This window comes from Molossus molossus, unplaced genomic scaffold (genome assembly GCF_014108415.1).
Source record: "Molossus molossus isolate mMolMol1 unplaced genomic scaffold, mMolMol1.p scaffold_m16_p_13, whole genome shotgun sequence".
Taxonomy (NCBI): Eukaryota; Metazoa; Chordata; class Mammalia; order Chiroptera; family Molossidae; genus Molossus; species Molossus molossus.
The window spans coordinates 86,359,612-86,379,133 of NW_023425348.1; the positions used below are offsets into that span (position 1 = coordinate 86,359,612).

General features: G+C 49.3%; 1 protein-coding gene across 1 annotated transcript; it reads right to left on the minus strand.

The window, feature by feature from the left end:
• Window positions 1-7,358: 7,358 nt before the first annotated feature.
• LOC118628478 (macrophage-expressed gene 1 protein-like) lies at window positions 7,359-9,900 on the minus strand. Its single transcript, XM_036259468.1, has one exon. It carries the CDS (start codon window positions 9,877-9,879, stop codon window positions 7,621-7,623), a length of 2,259 nt encoding a protein of 752 aa, XP_036115361.1. The 5' UTR covers window positions 9,880-9,900; the 3' UTR covers window positions 7,359-7,620.
• Between the last annotated feature and the right edge of the window lie 9,622 nt (window positions 9,901-19,522).

The following is a 19,522-nucleotide window of genomic DNA, read 5'->3' on the forward strand; positions in this document are numbered from 1 at the left end:
TGGAAGCAAGCTGCTTGCACCAGAGGGAAGAGGACCATGGCCGGGATGGTGTGTCTGAATCTCAGTCCCCACTGGTTACCATGGTGCTGAAAGGATGAATACATCTTGGCTTCTGTTGGACAGTCCGTGCTTCATCTGAAAGGCTAACAACCTTTCTTAAAGGGCCAGATGGTAAATATTTTTAGGCGTGTGTGCTACAAGTTCTCCGTTGTAGACTCTGCCTTTGGAGCAGGCCAGCAGTCACGGGCGGTGTGCGAACAGAGGAGTGCGGCCGTGTTCCAATACGGCGCCCTGTGCAAACGCAGGCCCCAGCCTGTGAGCCAGGTGCGCTGCCCCCAGAGTCCTACGAACATCATGCTTCTTCTCCTCTTAAATTCCCGTGGAGTTGTAAGGGAGGCAAGACCTGACCTCCACTCACCTTAGGTCTTCAGCTGGGACTTCAACAAAAAGACAGATCAACAAGAGGAAAGCGTTCAGCGCACTTGACGCTGGAGAAACCGGAACCAAATTCACTCAAATGGCAGCTGAGGATTCCAGCTTATCTAGCATCTCACACGACGAAGAACACGTCTGTGGAGGAACGAGGACGAAGGGACATCGCCTCGGGAAGATGAAGGAATGGAGGACGGTTTCTTTGCAGATTCCTCTCTGGCTTGATAAGGGTCTGTCTCCAGTAAAAGGAATTTGTCTTTAGGCCAAAAAGAAGGAGTTATTTTGTGTGTGTTGGCTGCTTTGTAATTGCTTTTAGCTCAAAATAATTTTTATGTCTGAGAGCATATTTGAGGATGACATACTCTGGTTTCCTTCAAAGTCCGATTTATTAACGTGCTCTTTTATGGATTGTGCTTTTTGGTGTCATATCTAAACATTTTTGTCTAACTCAAGGTCACAAAAATTGTTTTTCCTATATTTTATCCTTCAGTGGTTTTTTTCTTTCTTAAATCTTCAGCACTTAGTAAAAGGTCATTCTTCTGAAGAATGAATAAGTGAATGAATGAATGACTTAAATGTTTTTCTCTTTATTGCTTTTAGAGAGAAGAAAAGAGAAGAAGGAAGAGAGAGAGAGGCATAGAAACATCGATGAGAGATAACATCAACTGGCTGCCTGCATGCAGATCGAGCCCACAACCTGGGCATGTGACCTGACCGGGAATCAAACCAATGACCTCGTGATGCAAGAGTTGATGCTCAACTACTGAGCAACACTGGCCGGACTTTTTTCTTTTTTTAATCTTTAGATAGAGTGGGAGGGAGAGAGAGAGAGAGAGAGAGAGAGAGAGAGAGAGAGAGAAAGAAAGAGAGAGAGAGAGAAAATAATTGATGTGAGAGAGACACACTGATTGGTTGCCTCCCACACGACCCTGACCGGGGCAGGACTGGACTGCAACTGAGGTACATGCCCTTGATCGGAAATGAACCCAAGACTCTGGTTCACGGGTTGACACTCTAACTGCTGAGCCAAACTGGCTAGGGCAAATGAATGCCTTACCTTCCTTACCCTCTTCTCTCCCCACCATGGACTCCCCAGACCACGAAGCTCAACAGACATTCCATGAACCCTAGTCTGGTTTTTGAGCTCCCAACCTTGCTGATTCTTTTGCCTGCAGTTTAATGATTCCCAGCCTTTTGGTGCTGCAACACACTTTTTATAACATACATACATCCTGCTTTTATTTACCCCCTGCCCCAATCTGCTTTAAATAAAGAGAAACAATTAAAGTTAAAATTAGTTTTCATTGTCACATTTTCAGGAACTTCTTGAGATCACCAGAGACCATCTGGTTTACGACAGTTCCCCTCCAAGAAGTACAGAGACCAGTCACTAGACAGGGTGGGTCTGGACCAAGCCTAAGCCTAGAGGTGTGAGATTGTGGCTGAGCTAAGGGCCGGGCTCAGGAGGTGGGGCTCAGAGGTGGGCCAGGTGCTTCCTTGTATGTCCCCTTTCACAACTGCTCAGCTCGGTATTCATTTCTCTTTATTAAAATAATAATAATAAGTCCTGGCCGGTTTGGCTCAGCGGTTAGAGCGTCGACCTGCAGACCAAAGAGTCCTGGGTTCAGTTCCCGCTAAGGGCACGTACCTCAGTTGCAGTTTGTCCCTGCCCTGGTTGGTGTCCCGTGGGTGGCAGCCAGTCGATGTGTCTCTCTCACATGGATGTTTCTCTCTCTCTCTTCTCCCCTTTCTCCCTCCCGCTCTATCTGAAGATAAATGCAAAAATGTCCTCAGATGAGGATAAAAAAATAATAATAATAGTAATAACTGATGATGTTCTGTGAAAATACATATAAAAATTCGAAAAAAATGAGTTAATCAAAAGGGAATGTAAAGACAGAAAAGTTGGAACTAAGATCGAGTTTAGCAACAAAAATGTTGTAGAAGGGGCCAAAACTTAGGTCTAAGCTTTCTGCAAGTCAAAATGAGGAGGCAGATCTTTCTGTTTTGTATCACTTACAGTGTCCAAGCGATAGCAGCCACCCAGTTGTCCAAGGGAAGCCTGTTCTGGGAGAAGACACGGCGATGTCACAAGGAAGAGCTCCCTGACAGTCATCCTGCAGTCACCAGCCAGGTGGGGTCTCAGCAGCCTCTCCGCCCTGTCCCTCACAGTTCTCAAAGGGACACGGGACCAGACCCTCACACCATGCTACCACCTCCCCCTGTCCCCGCCCTTTTATTTTTATCTGTTTACTTGCCTAGAACATTTTGAGACAATGAAAACTGAGTTTAATTCATCTTTGCATTTATCCAAGCTCTTATCATGGGCAAATCAGGGCTTAACACTGATTTATTAATGAAATAATACTACATTTAAGAATCCAAGAGGGGCCCTGGCCAGTTTGGCTCAGCGGTTAGAGCATCGGCCCGTGGTCCAGAGAGACCTGGGTTTGGTTCCCGCTAAGGGCATGTACCTCGGTTGCAGTTTGTCCCCGGCCCTGGTTGGTCATGTGGCCACTCGATATGTCCCTTTCGCGTCGATGTTTCTCTCTCTCTCCCTCCCACTGTACCTGAACAAAAAATGTCCTCTGGTGAGGATAAAACAACAACAACAACAACAACAACAAAAAGAATCCAAGAGGGGCCCTGGCTGGTTTGGCTCAGCGGTTAGAGTGTTGGCCCACGAACCAAAGAGTCTTGCACCAAAGAGTCTCAGGTTCGATTCCGGTCAAGGGCACGTACCGCGGTTGCAGTTTGTTCCTGGCCCTGCTTGGGTCATGACGGAGGCAACCGGTCGATGTGTCCCTCTCATATGGATGTTTCTGTCTCTCTCCCTTCCTTTCTCTCCCTCCCTCTCTCCCACTCTATCTGAAAATAAATAGAAAAATATCCTCAGGGAGGGTTAAAAAAACAAAAGGAATCCAAGAGGGGCAGGTAATCTAAAAGGGTTTGATAGCTGGGTCTCATCACCTGGAACTGCACAAGACCTCCTGTAGAACATCTACCAGGTTAGTTCTGCTGGGTGCTGAGCTCTGGATGGCAGGACGCCATCCCTCCCCCGTTCAAAGAGCTCCAGTCAAGCGGTGAGAACTCTTGCAAAGTGGCACACTCCTAGTCACTAAGGAGGTGAAGAGGAGGACAGGCATGCTTCCTGGAGACGGAAGGAGTATGTGAGGGTCCGAGGAGAAGGGGTGAATGAAAAGGTATTCTTGGGGGAGGGGACATTTGAACCCAGTCTAGATCGATGAGGAAGGTTTCAACAGGCAACGGCACAGCCAGGAATGGACCTGACGTGGGGACCAGTGTGTACAGCACCGTGGGTGTGCATCACAGGGAGAAGCTAGCGATCAGGGTGACAAGGTGGGTCAGCCCCGGGCAAACAAGTCACCTCTCGAGGTGGAGTGACATGTTCGGGTTAACGTGTCCTGTGCAATTATGACCAGCACTTCTCTCGGTCTCTATAAGAGTTCAGATTTGGACTTTAGGGGGGGCCCCCTTCTTTTTTTTTAATTCCAAACCAAAACCTCCATTATGCTCCAATCGCCACCTCACCCCTTTAGGGAGGTGGGAGAGGGGGGAATCTGAGTGTTTGCAGCCTGGGGGTTATTCCAGGAAATGAACTGAGACCATCATTGAGGGACCTTCAGTTGCTGTTGAAAGGATCCTCCCAGGTCAGAACTGAACAAATCTGAAAATGTGCCTGTCTGAGGGCAGTCCTGTCCGGTCCCAGAAGCCCGGTTAGAATTTGTGTCCCACGGTTCTTTCCCCACAAGGTTTTTATTTGATGCTCTATGGCATTTTCACCATGAGTCATTTCTGTTTTGTGGGTGTCTGACCCACTGCACTGTGAGCCCTGAGCACAGATGGGTACAGCCAGCTCTCCGCTGCTGCTCCCATCAACGTGTCACCCTAGGATTTACCGCCAGTCTGACAGTTCTGACGCACTGTAGTTAAGGATTTCCTGGCATTAGTTCCTTTGATCCTGGCAACAATAGTCATATGATTATCTCCATTTTGTAGATAAAATTAGTTCTCAGAAAGGAGAGACAATTTGCCCAAGGTCACAGGGCTAGTGAAACCAAGCAACGGTGTACATGTCCGGGTTCATATCTCGCAAAATCGAGGCATGAGCTCACGGACAAAGTGCAAGTGAAAGGAAAGTTTATTTGAAAGACAGACGGACTCCCCGCAGAGGGGAGGGGACCCAAAAGGGTCGCCCATGGTGTTCCATTGTCTAGGGGTGGATATATGCCTTGCTAACTTTTGATTGGTTCTTTCAAAGAATTCTGCCTCTGCCACATCTAAGGTTTGTGTTTTCCCACCAAACTGGGTTCAGCTATAAATCATCTTGTTGTTCACAGGGTGATCCCTGCAGGCAAGCTGCATCCTGTCCGTGTTTACAAGGTCTTCCAGTTTATTTCCCTTCCTATGGTCTTGTCCCTCACTGCCTAGCTTGCCCCTGTCTCCTCACTAGTCGGCCCGGGTCTGTCTGGTTTGGCTCTGGGGTCCAACTCTTAATGCAGGATCAAATCAGACCCCTAATATCAGCACGATCGGTTTCAACTTTAGGAAGGTCAGGATGTTCCAAAGTCTGGGCATCCTTTAGCTCACTCAATCTTCCCAAGTGACCTGGGAATAAATCGCCAGCTCCACCTCAGAGAGAACCAAACCGAGGCAGGAGGAATTGCCAGAGGCCAACGTCGGACCCAGACGCCCGTGGTTTGGCTGCTCTGCTCAGCTTCAGGTTCCTGTCCAAGCTACTCAAGCTCTCTGAGCCTCAGTTTCCTCTCTGGTAAAATAGGCGTATTCCCAGTATCCTGATCCATTCCAGTTTGCAGCTAGAGTAGTTGAAACCCCAAGCAGTAAAATGGCTCGCTGAGGTCACCCAGGTCGGGGAGGCAGGGTTCCCCCCCACCCCCGAGGCCACACTTCCCAAGCGCCAGAGCCCGAGCCCGGGTCTCTCTCCGTGTGCTTGAGAACTGGCTCCAAAAACTCACCCAGCGAGGGGCTCATCTGGACGAGGTCCTGAGAGGGGCACAGGGATGAATGCAAATATGATTTTTAAAAATGTCTCTTCCTTTCCCACCCTCTTACTAACAGAACGTGTAAGTAACTGATTAATCGACTGTATGTGTCTAACCTTGTCTTCTGGCGAAGATTTTGTGGCAGTTCTCACCTGACCAGGCAAGGACAAAACACTCCGAAGCCCTGAACGTACACGCCTGGCCACCGAGACCGATCGATTGGGTCTCAGGAACACCAGATGAGGCCCCCTGATCACCGCTTGACCAGTTTCAGAAGGCTGCCATCTCGTTCCGGGGGCCAGTAATGAAGATATTCATGAAGACCCAAGACCCCCCCAGGGACTCAAATTCAAGGACTGCAAATCACCAGAAACCCCCTTCCACTCCCTACCACAGTCCTTTCCCCATGTCTTGGTCCTGCTTCTCCCCGCCCTCCTTCTGAGACCCTCTGCTTGCTCTGAGATCTGGAGATGGGTTTTTCAGGACAAGAAAGGTGTCCCATCTCCCCAGCTGCAAACTCTCCTTCACCTCAGCACCTGTCTCTCCAGTTTGGCTTTCGTGACAACAGGCAGTCCAGACCTGGCCACAGGTTATCTGCCGGTTTCAGTGCTGCATGCCCTGTGATTCCCAAGTTAGGGTTTAAGGGACACCAGCTTCCTGTGACCACCAGAGACCCACACTCTGATGTTAAATTGGGATGAGGTCTGTGTCCCAAGAACATTACAAAACTCAACCTTGTTCCCAAGAAATTGCTGTCTTGGGTTAGAGAATGGCAAACCTGAGCTAGACAGGACACCCAAAATGCAGACTCTTCCGTGGGAACTGTTAGGGGGAAGATAGATGGGGGGGACTCGCATGTTTTCTGAAGCTAAGCTTCATGGAACATCCACTGGAAACATCCAGGGGCTTTTACATGTTTTGACTGATCACACTTTGAAATACATTTTATGCTGTGACCCAGTGTATTGATATATATTAGTTTAAACCAAAGAACAATACCATTTTTATCCTGAGTCAAAAATGATTAGAGTCCTGGCTAGTGTTGCTCAGTAGTTAGAACATTAGCCGCCACACTGAAGGGTTTCCGGTTTAATTCCTGGTCAAGGGCACATGTCTGGGTTGCAGGTGCAAAGCCTGGCCCTGGCCAGGGCGCAAGTGGGAGCAACCAGTCAGTGTTTCTCCCTTCTCTCTCTCTCCCTCCTTCCCGTCTACTTTTTTTAAAAAATCAATGGAGCCTGGCTGGTGTGGTTCAATGGTTGAGCATCAACCCATGCACCCAGAGGTCGCTGGTTCGATTCCCAGTCAGGGCACATGCCCAGGTTGTGGGCCCAATCCCCAGTGAGGGACATGCAGGAGGCAGCCAATCAATATTCTGTCCCATCACTGTTTCTATCTCTCTCTCTCTCTCTCCCCCTCCCCCTCTCCCTCTCCCTCTCCCTTCCTCTCTCTCTAAAACCAACGAACAAAACATTTTAAAGAAAGAAAAATAAAAAATGGAAAAATATCCTCGGGTGAGGATTAACAACAACAAAAAGATTACGGACCATTTTTTATGATCAACTTAATATATCACTTAAACAAAATTTCACAAAATAATTCTTACACTTATTTTACGCAATACACTATATTTTCTGTCATCTCATGATCCACAAGTAAGCCTGGACCTATTTGAAAGAAAAAAACAATAACTCAACTTAGATACAGCCCAAAAGAGAACTTTTGGGGTCCGAGGCAATGATTCTGAGAAAACAGATTGATAAAATAAATTTTATAACAATTACCAAAAAAATTCCAACTTCATAACTATATTATATCTCTTATATGTTCTATCTTCCCTATTGATCCCCCCCCCCCCCCAGAGACCACCAGGAATACACCTGTATTTGAACAAAGCTGGTTTATTGGCTCCTTGCCGCCATGGAGAACGGTGGGGGCAGAGGGCAGAGGACGTTAAGGAAAGGGATTGTCACAGGGACGAACATGTGTTAGGCGAGTTACAGGAAGGTTCAAAGAAGCAGTTTAGTTCTACATTGGTACGCTCAGAAGGTGGGGCCAATTCTATGCTCTGGCTGGGTATCTTACTATTTATGTAGGGTAGAAGGAACAGAATGGGCTAAAGCTTTAATTACTAACAAGCCACATTTGTGTTTGGTTACTTAAAGGTTTAGACAGAATTCTCCGGGTTGCCTGTGCAGACAGAGACGTGTTCTGCATCCGGCTCAGTGGCCCCGTAGGTGCTCTGTTCCTGGGTCAGAATGCCCCCCTGCATTTTCTGGTAGCCCCCTTTCTTATAGTACCTGAAGCCATAGCTTACCCCCAGAGCAACAGCCACCAGAGCCACTGTGGTCCCCACACAGGTGCCAACAATGGCCCCGAGGCTGGGCCCGGAGCCAGCCTGGTTCAAGGGGTTGACTGGCAGGGACTGGTCATTGATGTTGGCCTGCTGCCAGTGGTCAGAGCCTTTCGGCCTCACCCAGACATGCTGACCACTGGCGTCCACCCGGTAGGAGAGGTAGCTGTTGTTGATCAAGGGGGGGCGGGGGAGAAATGGGGGCATGCGCACAGCTGCCTGCTCCTGGTCCAGGAGGGCCCCGGCCCTGAGGCAGTAGAGGATTTGGCACCCCTCGCTGAGGTAAGCCTGGTGTTGGCTGTACCCTGCTGGACACTTCATGGGGTGGGCTGTGGGACTGTCCTGGTAGAACATCTCCTGCAGGAGCCCAGGGCTCTGGCCCTTCATGAGGCCGGCCAAGGGGTTGCCCATCTGGCAGCTGAAGAAACCCCCAAAAGGAACGGCCTGGGCTGTACACAGCTCTAAGTCGCTGCTGACACACACCCTGAGGTCCCCAAAGAGTGCCAGTGGGTAGAAGTAGGGGGGGCAGGTCTGGCCCCTAGTGAGCGGGTTTGGGTGGTCGGGGCTGTAGAGGCCTCCGAAGAGGAAGCCCGCAGCGGCAGGCAGGGAGGACTGGGTGGGCACGCACCAGGAGGCGTCCAGGCGCACCACGCTGCGCTGCTCGCGGATGGCGCACTGCGGCTGGCAGCACTGGAAGAAGAGCCAGCACCTCTGGCACTGCTGCTGGCACTCAGAGCGGGTCTTGCTTGATGTCTTCAGCTCGCTGTGCAGGACGCTGGCCTTGTAGTTGGCGGGGCAAGAGGCGTTGCCGGTGAGTGGGTTCGGGACGCGATAGGCCTGGCAGAGGCCATCCGCGTCCTTCCCGGACACGGCTTTGCACTCCTGGAAAACGCCCCCGAAGCTGAAGTTGGCTTGGGGACCGCCGTCGCAGGAGCCGTCGTCCACGTTGGCCTGGGGATTGAAGGCGGGCGCCCCGAGCCTCACGCAGCCCGGGTGTGCGTTGACCGCGTAGTAGCGGTGGATGGCGCGCCGCACGGTGGCCGCCACGCGGCGCACGGCGGGCGCCGGGAGCTCAGGCAGCGCCTCGGGCTCCAGTAACGCGGGCAGGGGCAGGCCCGACCTGCCGATGGCCACCAACCGGTTGCCGATGCCCTCCTGCCACTTCTGCAGGGTGATGCCCGGGTAGAAGGGCGCCCCGCCGTGGCTGCGCGTCTTGGAGGCTACCAGGTTCTGCACGTAGTCCTGGATGAGCTGGTTCTGCTCCTGCCAGGAGGCTGAGGCCCCGACGTTGACCACGTGGTAAAACATGGCCGAGGCGGCCAACGTGATGTTGCTTCTCTCTCCGGCCTGCCTGCCCACCAGTTCCCGCTTCACCTGGTCCTCTTGCACCAAGGTAGCCCCGGCCTCCACGTGGGTGAGGACGTGCGTGCCGTACCTGAGCACAAGCATCTCTGCCAGGTATTCGGCCTCCTGGGTCTGGTTGTTCTCCAGGTGGTCGCTGAGGGTCAGCAGGTGCTGCAGAAAGGCGGGGTGGAAGTCGGGGGCCTCCGGGACCTTCACAGAGTAGATATTGTAGCGGACCTGCACTCTGGTCGTGACCGTCTCGTACTCCAGGTTGTACTTCTTGACGTTCTGGAAGTCGACGGAGAACTTACCATTGAGGCTGGGGAGGAAGGAGAGCTCGGTGTTGATGGAGGCCGCCCAGGTGTCGGTGTAGCTGAGCCACTCGTCTATGAGCTCGGCGCGGGTCTCCACCACGCTCTCCCGCTGCGGCACTACGTGCACTTGGTCTGGGATCAGGTACTCGCCGTCCTCCGTGGTGCGGCACTGTGAGTAGTTGCGCATTAGCACCAACCCCAGCTCCACGTTGCGCAGGTTGTCCCAGCCGCCTCCGGGCAGAGCCCCCAGCACCGACACTGTCTGCGGGGCTTGCTTGCAGCCTTGAATGCCGGGCACTCCCTGATCCCCCATGCTGCTGCGCCCTGCAAAGAGCAGGACCAGCAGTGACGCACGGCACAGGGCCAAAGCTGGAGAATGTCGCCTTGGTAGCCTGCTGCCCCTCAGCTCCTCCATGGTGTGGAGTCTCGGAGGGGAGAGCCTTGGCCTGGGAGCTGAAATATGCCCACCCACCGGACATTGACTCAGTCGGACTCCGGCCCCTCCCTAAGGAGCAGTCCCCTCCCCCAGTCGCCTCTCCTTGAAGTGTTCAGGAAAGAATTTCAAGCACGCGCCTCATCAGAAACACCGAGGGGAGTGAAACCTAGCTGATTCCAGGCTTTGGGCTGCGCCAGGGAGAGATAACCCAGGCCTGTGAAGAGCTGGCCGCTGCCCGAGGGGCCTGAGAATTCATCTCTATGTAGAAAATCAAGCCTTATCTATTGAACACCTGATATTTTCGTCACCGCGGCGCTGGCCACAGAATGCAGGTAACGTCCTGCTATTGCAAGTGTCAGGCGCATATTGGGTGAGGACTTGGCCTAGAGACACAGCCTGGGCCTCTGGCCAGGTGGCCAACCAGCCTGTGGGCACTGTGGCTGGGAAGTCACATGTCACATTCACTCCAGGCTGGTTTCCTGGAATATCAGCAGATATTTCAGAGGGGAGCCCCCTCTTGGACTGGGGCAAGCTCAGGGCAACTCTAAGAGGTGACAGGTGGCTGTGTCAATGTTTCAGAGTGCTGGGTGTGAGCAGGACAGAGCTGCTAAAGGGGGGTTAGCGTACCCCACAAACAGTCCAGGGCCGAAGAATTTTTCTCCCCCTTTTCCATCTGCTTGGAGCCCTCCAGGGAGACCTGTCCCCTGAGATTAGCCTCTACTCAAAATAGACCCTGGGCTAGGTGCTTTATAATCTTATTTTAAGCCCTCAACAATCTCCTACCACACCTTAGGAAACTGAGGCCTAGAGAGTCAGGTAAAGTGCCCAGGGTCACAGTCAGGTACACGATGGAGCCAGCATTTGACTCCAGGTTCATGTGAGCCAAAGAACAGTTTGCACCCATTGATCTGAGCATGGTGCTTCTCCTTCCTGGTTGTTGTCAGGGTCTTGATTTGTGCACCTCCTAAGGCCTTTGCAGTTAAACAAGGCTCCTGCAAAGGGCACCTGGAATCACATAACCTAGTGGTACCATCTGGGTCAGACCTGGTTACAGCAGTGAGCTTGGAGCAGAAGTCTTTGTACCCATCACGCATGGGAGAGGTGGCACCATCTAGAAAAGCAGGTGCCTGCCTTGCTCTCTCAAGATCTGAATAGGATCTTTCATTTCATCAGTTGAGTTCTCCCACTTACTTGCATGGCCTTTTTCTGAGTCCCACTTCCCTCTTCTGTTATAAGATGAAACAATACAAACCCCTCCAGGTTTCAGCTGTTGCATACAAAATGCCCAGCAGAGTGCCAGGCACCAAGGACAGTGTTCATTCAGTAAATTGGGGTAAGTGATTTGTCCAAGGCCTGGATTTGCACCCAGATTTGTCTGAATCCAGAGTCTCATGCACTTTCCACCACCACGGTTCTTTCCCACCTCTATTTTTACGTTCTTTTAATATAAAGTGTGATTTATGTATCATAAGGTAATTTGGGATGGATTATTTGCTAGAGAGAAGACTGTTTCCTGGGAAAACAGTAAAGCTTATTTCCCTCCTCTTGGTGTATCTTCCTAGTGAAAGGGTTAGTAATGTTTTATTTTTTATTTGTTTATTTATTTATTAATTTTTTATTCTCACCTGAGGACATTTTTGCATTTAACTTTAGATGAAGTGGGGGAGAGAGAGAGAGAGAGAGAGAGAGAGAGAGAGAGAGAGGGAGATACATCGAGTGGTTGCCTCCCACACAACCCCAACCAGGGCCAGGAACAAACTGCAACTAAGGTACGTGCCCTTAGCGGGAACCGAACCCCGGGTATCTCTGGTCCGCAGGCCGACGCTGTAATCGCTGAGCCAAACCGGCCAGGGAAAGGGTTAGTAATGGTTTAAGGGGTAAAGGTAAAAGTTTGCAAAAGGCGAAACTGTGGAAATTGTGTTGCTTGCATGACCTTTGCTTAGCCTTTTGTTGAGTACGGATAAGGTTTATCTGGATTATCCACAAGGCAATGGATAACCCAGCAGATGCCGGACGAGATACCGGACCAGCCCTACTGCAAGGTGGACCATGGCTAGATAAAGCACATCGGTAGGAACTGCTGGAAGCTAAAAGTAGGGTATATAACCGACACCCCAATCCTGTTTCGGAGCTGAACCTTTCTCAGCTCAGCCTGCCTGCACCCAGGCACATGCAATAAAGCCATTTTGCTCTGCATTGGCCTTGCGTTGTGGATGTGATCTCCTGCCGGCTCAGACCTTTTACCTAGGCCAGGGACAAGGATTCATTCTGTTTCCTCACATCCTGCTCAGTCGGCTAGGTTTGTGATAGGAACAATCACCTCATGTCGCTATAAATCCAAAGGAGTCTGGAAATCCATCAGGTTTGGTGGGGTGGGTTTCATAGCAGTGACACAAGAGAAGGTAAACGTGCTTTGACTGAGCAGTGGCTGAGCATCTGCTGACGTAGGTCAGATGCCAGCAGGCTGAGGGCAAGGAAAACCCTGTGAGGATGTGTGGTTATCAGCCCAGGGCAGCCTTTGCAGAGGCCCAGGATTAGGACGTGCCCAGCCTCACACTCCCCAGTTGTTCACGAGTAGCGTAAGGAACACACAGGCAGACAGCCTGAGTCAGCTGCCAAGGCTTTGTGTGACCTTGAATGAGAATTGTGACTTCCTGCAAAACAGGAACAAGTCGGACTTAAGCTGTTCACTTAAAAATATTACAACAAATGCTTGCTATGGAAAATTAAAAGAGGTTAGACACAGTGGAAAGACCTCCTCCCCATGGGTCTGCTCCCCAAAGACCACTGTGCGGATCCTTGCCCACAGGCTTCTGTGTGAGTGCCCAGGCTCAGAGACACTGTTTGTTTTTACAAAAATGGTAGCAGGCCATGCCCACTTTCCTACCCGCAGAGAAGCTGATTTCCAGAGAAAGTGAGGTGCACAAGGTCACACAAAGACAGAATGTAGCAAGGCTGGATCTGAGTCCCTGCCTCTTGACTCTGCCTCCAGGCTCAGTCCACACCCCAGCCTCGGGCTGCACGCATTCCAACTGAGCTCTTAGAGTGTGTACACAGTTGCCCTGATGGCTGGGAAACAGCACAGACATTTAATACCCTGCAAGTCGCAGGCCCAGCACATCAGAAGTTAACAGCCTCCCTGAGGCTACTGGCTAAATGTTGTCTCTGCCTGTAGGGGTCTCATTCCATACCCTACAAGTCTCCCAATGCATGCTTGGAGAGAGAACACACGAATGAATGAATGAATGAATGAATGAATGAATGAATGAATGAATGAATATGCAAAGGGGTCTTAATACTACAAAAGAAGAGACTTCTTTCAATGGACTCATAACCTTATTCACTGCAGCATTATCTGTCTACATGGTTTTCTTTTGTCCTCACCGGAGGACACCTTTCCATTTTTTGTTCAGATAGAGTGGGAGGGAGAGAGAGGAAGAGAGAGAGAGAGAAACATCGACGTGAAAGGGACACATCGAGTGGCTGCCACCCGCACAACCCCAAGTAGGGCCAGGGACAAACTGCAACCGAGGTACGCAGCCTTAGCAGGAACCGAACCCAGGTCTCTCTGGACCGTAGGCTGATACTCTAATCACTTAGCCAAACCCGCCAGGGCTGTTTACATGTTTTTATAACAAGGACAAATCTTGTTATCATGCTGCTTGAAAGAAACTATGCTGCTTATGAAAATGGAGGGGGCAGAACTGGATTTGGGAGCTACCTTAGCACTTAATAGCTCTGTGACCTTGGATGAGAAACTCAATCTCCGTGAACATTTTTGTAAACATCTGTGAATGTGTGTGTGTGTGTGGGGGAACATAGAGTAATTTAACGAAGATGACATCTATAAGGGTACATTTACCCAAGATTACATTTATAAGGGATCAGGTAGGCTGAAAAATCTGGGGGACTTTTAGTCTGCTGGGCTGACAGTTCAAGTCAGGGGTGGCCCAGGGGTCCTACATTCCAGGTGGGGGTCTTACGGCCTTTCTCATTCTGAATGCAAGTTGATGGGGATTCTGCGTTGAACCTCTAAATCACTCCTCTTCCCTCTGTGTGCACCCCTAAGACCCCCCTGCCATGCACACCCAAGAGTCACTGACCAAGCGACCTGTAGGCTTAAAGAAGCGTTTGGTCCCTGCTGCTCCCCTCCTGCCAAAGGCACCTGGGAATCCCTGCTTCCCGCAGCCTCCCTGCCTTTCCTGTGATGTGTTTCCTCAAGGGTTTCTCCTGGGTCTGCCTTACCTGGCAATGGAGACCTGCATTCTCTGCCACGTAGCTTGGAGAAGGCCCAGGATCATCCAAGAGAGGAGGAAAACAGGAAAGAGAAAAGCCTTGCCCAGCATCACAGAATTAACCCATGTCCTCAAAACACAGTTTACGCCATCACCCCACCTTGTGTGGATGATTGCTGGGGCCCCCGCACAGGTGGCCCCGACTTCCGAAGCACAGTTGGGATCCAGGCAGACACACAGATGAAAAACCTGCAATGGTTCACCGCTTTGTAGGAGAGGAAAGATAAATCCCCCCTAGCCTTCCGAGCTCTTAACTGAGACGCCCTGTAATAAAAGACAGATTAACAAAAGAAAAGAAAGAAGTTTATATAACAGGTATAAATGGGAGCGACCCAGGGGAAAATGAGTAACTTACAGAGGTGGCTATGGAATTTAGTTTTATTACTATTATCACTATTATTTTTTTATCCTCACCTGAGGACATTTTTCCATTCTTTATTCAGACAGAGCATGTGGGAGAGAGAGAAAGAGAGAGAAAGAGAAACATCAATGTGAAAAGGACACATCGAGTGGCTGCCACCCAAATGACCCAACCAGGGCCGGGGACAAACTGAAACCGAGGCACGTGCCCTTAGCAGGAACCGAACCCGTGTCTCTCTGGACCGCAGGCCCACGCTCTAACCACTGAGAAAAACTGGTCAGGGTTGGAACTTGGTTTTAAATGCCACTTTACTAGCCTGGCTGGTGTGGCTCAGAGGTTGAGCATTGACCCATGCACCAATAGGTCACGGGTTTGATTCCCAGTCCGGGCACATGCCCAGGTGGTGGGCCTGATCCCCAGTGGGGGGCATGTAGGTGACCAAATGAAGTTTCTCTCTATCTTTCCCTCTTCTCTCTCTAAAATTAATAAAGAAATAAATTTTTTTTTTTAAAAAGCCACCTTACTAGGGAAAGGAATGGGAAACTTGTAGACCTTGTAAGGGAGGGTAATTGATTTTTAAGAAAGACGACTGGGCCCTGAGAGTAATAGATGGGCAGGATGGTTATGACAGTTGAACGGGTTGCGGTGCCGAGTTCTCCTCTTCTCCCATGTGAAGAGTCAATCTTCTCTGGCTGATAAAACTCCCAGGGAGGGGATTTAATGACAGTTGAGTTCCTTTTGGACGGTCTGTCTTTCGGCAGATAAGGGAAGTTCAGAGAAAACTTCTCCCTGCATTTGCTGTTTTTCAAATGCCTTCAGCTCAAAATAAGCAATATACCAAGACAGCATATTTTGGGGTGGCGTGTGGGCCCCACTATCCTTCAGCTGGTAGCATTGATTCTCAATAGAGCCTTTTAAGAATAGAGGTTCTCGGTTGCAGTTTGTCCCCAGCCCTGGTTGGGGTTGTGTGGGTGGCAACCACCTCGATGTGTCTCTCTCATATCGATGTTTCTCTTTCTCTCTCCCCCCTTGTTTCCCTCCCGCTCTATCTGAAGATAAATGCAAAAAGGTGTCCTGGGGTGAGGATAAAAAAAAAAAAAAAAGAGTGGACTGCTAAGTCAGAGAGTATGCACATAATATACCTAGTTCCACTAAACATTGCCAATTTGCTCTACAGAATTGCTGTAACAGTTTCCCTGTTTTTCTCCATATCCTCATCAGCAGTTGATATTATCCAATGTTTTAAAATCTTTGCCAATGTGATAGCTATAAAGTGGTATTTTGTATTTTTGTTTTGCTTTAATTTACATTATTTACTAATTAAAAAAAAAGAATAGAGGTTCTGTCCTGGCCAGTTTGGCTCAGCGTTTGAGTGTCGGCCTGCGGACCAGAGAGTCCTGGGTTCGGTTCCCGCTAGGGGCACATACCACAAAAAAGAAAAAGAACAGAGGTTCTTGGGTTTCATCGAATAAGAACTACTGAAGATGAGTTCTCAGAATCTGTATTTTGACAAAGTTCTGAGAACCAAAATACCTACACTCCACAGAGCTTACTCTTTACGTTACATGACACTGCTATTCCATTGTCCTCATTAGCATAACTTTACTATTCCAGGAGATTCTTGCCTCCATAAATGCCTTGATGATTCATCTTAAAATTTTTCAAAATATCTGTCAACTCTTCAACAAAAGCACCAACAGGCAGTTTGGGCCTTTGGTGATGGAAACCCTTTGCCTACCTTACTTTGCTGTTCCAACTACATAGTTGTTTTGTGATTCTATCCACTCGTAATCGGGACCTCCCCCCTCTCCAGTGGGGGACCTGCCTGAAACCGAAAGTCCAATTCTCAAACAATTCTAGCCCTGTCTTTTCCCCTCGAAACACTGTCAAATCTCTGCTGAGATGGTGTGCTCTGTCACATTGACAGGTTGTACTGATGATGTGGGGGAAGCTGGCATTCCACAGTCTGTAGGAGGTTCTGTGGCTCAGTTAGACGTGACAACCACTGGATGAAATGAAATCCAAATAGCTGACATTCAAAGTTTCAGCCTCCTGACTATTCCAATCAGTGGTCCTGTTAGGAGAACTATATCAGGGCAGGAGCAACAGGGGAAACTAAGGGAGGAAATTAAAGCCAAAAAGCTTTGTAGACTGCTTGTAGCGGGGCCTTATATTGAGAACAATATATATATTTTCCTTTTTTTGATTTTAGAGAAAAGAAGGAGAGGGGGAGAGAGACAGAAACATCAATGAGAGAGAACAATTGGCCACCTTCTGCATGTCCCCCACTGGGGATTAGGCCCACAACCTGGGCATGTGCCCTGACCTGGAATCAAACCGGCGAGCTCTTGGTGCATGGGTCGACGCTCAACCACTGAGCCACACCAGCTGGACAAGAGAACAATGTTAAAACCTCTCCTTCTCACAGAAAAAAAATGCAGGACAGGATGGGAAAAAGGAGGAGGAGGAATTAGAGACCATATCACGAAGTTGTTAGACTAGCAGAAAGGAGGAAAAAAGAGGAATATAAACAAAAAAGCCAGGTGCTTCCCATAAATTGTGGGAAAGCAATCGTAATGAAAAAAGGAGACTTTTAGAGTTAATCTGTGCCAAGATATCTAGCAAAGGAACTTAAAACATCAAAAACCTTATGGACAGAAAGGTATATAAGCAGGAACCTATTTGCTCTTCAGATTAGCTGAGAGCCCGTCTGTGCTTCATAAACCAGATGTCAAGGTTTGCTTGTTTTGTTTCATTAACACATATGCATGCTTCACTTTTAAAATAAATTTACTTGCTTTAATAATTCACTGAACACAATGCAAATATTATCTAGAGTCTCCTATATAAATTCATTTACATGAGAAGATAAGGATCGAGATTGGAGACAGCCCTCTCCCTTTGACTCAGGGGGCTGTCCCACAACACCTCTCTGGTGCCTGTCACATTTTTGTCACAGTCCATTTACTCTTCTTTTCAAACACTTTGAACCAGCCCATTCTCTTGTGTTTGTTTATTTGTTTTACTAACTTTATGCTTTTATTCAGGCTTTTCTCTCTGCTCACCCTTCTACATCTCAGCATCTTCTTCTTACCCATTGTTGTAACCAACCTCCAAGGATGCTCCCCAATTAACCACCCCTCCCAGGATTCCTGCCCCTGTGAGGTTCTACCCCACAGTGAATCTAGCCTGGCCCTGTGGCTCACTTTAACCAACTCCGGCGGCAGATGTGGCGCTGGGACAGTTCGGAGCCTACCTCCTGCACTTCTGAGAGCCCTGAACAGTTACCTGCTGGAGAGGCAGCATGGAAAGGGAGACACCATAAGACTGTTTGGAGAGACAGAGCCCCACTCTGCCAGTGTCCTGGCTTAGCCCAGCCCCGCTGCCATCTTTACAGGAAATGTAAGTGAGCCTCCATAGACAACCAGCCCAGCCCTGGCCAGTTTTGCTCAGCGGTTAGAGCGTTGGCCTGCGGTCCGGAGAGGCCCGGGTTCGGTTCCCGCTAAGGGCACATATCTCGGTTGCAGTTTGTCCCCGGCCCTGGTTGGGTTGTGGTGGCAACCACTTGATGTGTCCCTTTCACGTCGATGTTTCTCTCTCTCTCTCCCCCTCCCACTCTATCTGAACAAAATGTCCTCGGGTGAGGATAAAAAAACAAAAACAAAAAAGACATCCAGCCCAACTGAGCTCCCTCCTGGCCAGCACCCCGTGGACCAGTCAAACCACAGAATAGTGAGGGGTAAAAAACCGTTTTAAGGCACTAAATTGTGTGGTGGGTTGTCATATAACAGTAGATAACCAAACACCTGCTTTCTCCTCCACACAGCCGAAAGTAGAAACACCCAGTTCCCTGCTGAAGTTAATGGAAGACATTCGGCTTCCTGAGTGGATGGAACCTTTTATCCTTACTTCAGTCTTTTTAGGTGAGACCAGAAATTTAGGGGAAAAAAATGCTTTGCCACCAAAGGTCAGAAGAATTTGTGACATAGAATCCACCCATCCACCAGTATACTGAGTGCGTTGCCTATAGAGATAAAACCAGGAACAGAGGTGAAACCACTATCCTGGGAGGAAATCATCACTTTTAAGCCTTAAAGTCACCAGGTTATGGTTTACCTGGTAGAAGCTGCGATGTGGTTTAGGGGATATGGAGGTAGAAACACAGGGGCAAGCGCAAGGGGCGAACATGAAGAAGGGGTGACTTTCCACCTTCTTAGTTTATGGTGCAGAATTTTAACTAAGTTCTTACCCCACCAGTATACTTTCTGCCTGTTTTATTTATTTTTAAATTTGTTTTCCATTTATTTTTTAAATTTTTATTTATTTACCTAGGTGTGTGTTCCTAGCGGGACCCAAACCTGGGGCTCTCTGGTTTGCAAGCCAACGCTCCAACCGCTGAGCCAAACTGGCCAGGGCCTTCCCACCTGTCTTCAAAGCTGAGTGCCCCTAAAATAAAAGGCTCCCCTAGTGGTGAGCATTCAGATTTTATTCTGAAAGCAGGGAGCGCTCCTCTCCGCATTGGCATCACTTACCAGCAGGGGGCAGTGCAGACCGCAGGTGTTGCCTGCCCGAGCCTCTCGCTTCTCCAGGCAGGTTTTTTTTTTTGTTTTTTTTTTTTTTTCAAAACATAAACACTTCTTTTGATTCTTTATTAAAATCCACAAGAAAAGTGAAATGAATGTTACTAAGCCTTTATAAACAATTATGAACACAACTGACAGAGTCTTCTTTAATTTCCTGCTCACACACCCAGCTTAAGAGGCACTGGACACAGCTAGCTTCTTCAAAGGATCCACCAATACCTGCAAGCTAGGTGGTCAGTTGGGGTGGGCGCTCCCCTTCCACACAGATACAACATCTTGCAGGCTGTCTTGTGAAACTGGGTGACCCTCCTACACACACACACACACACACACACACACACACACACATACACATGGTTAAAAATACACATACCATAGAGCTG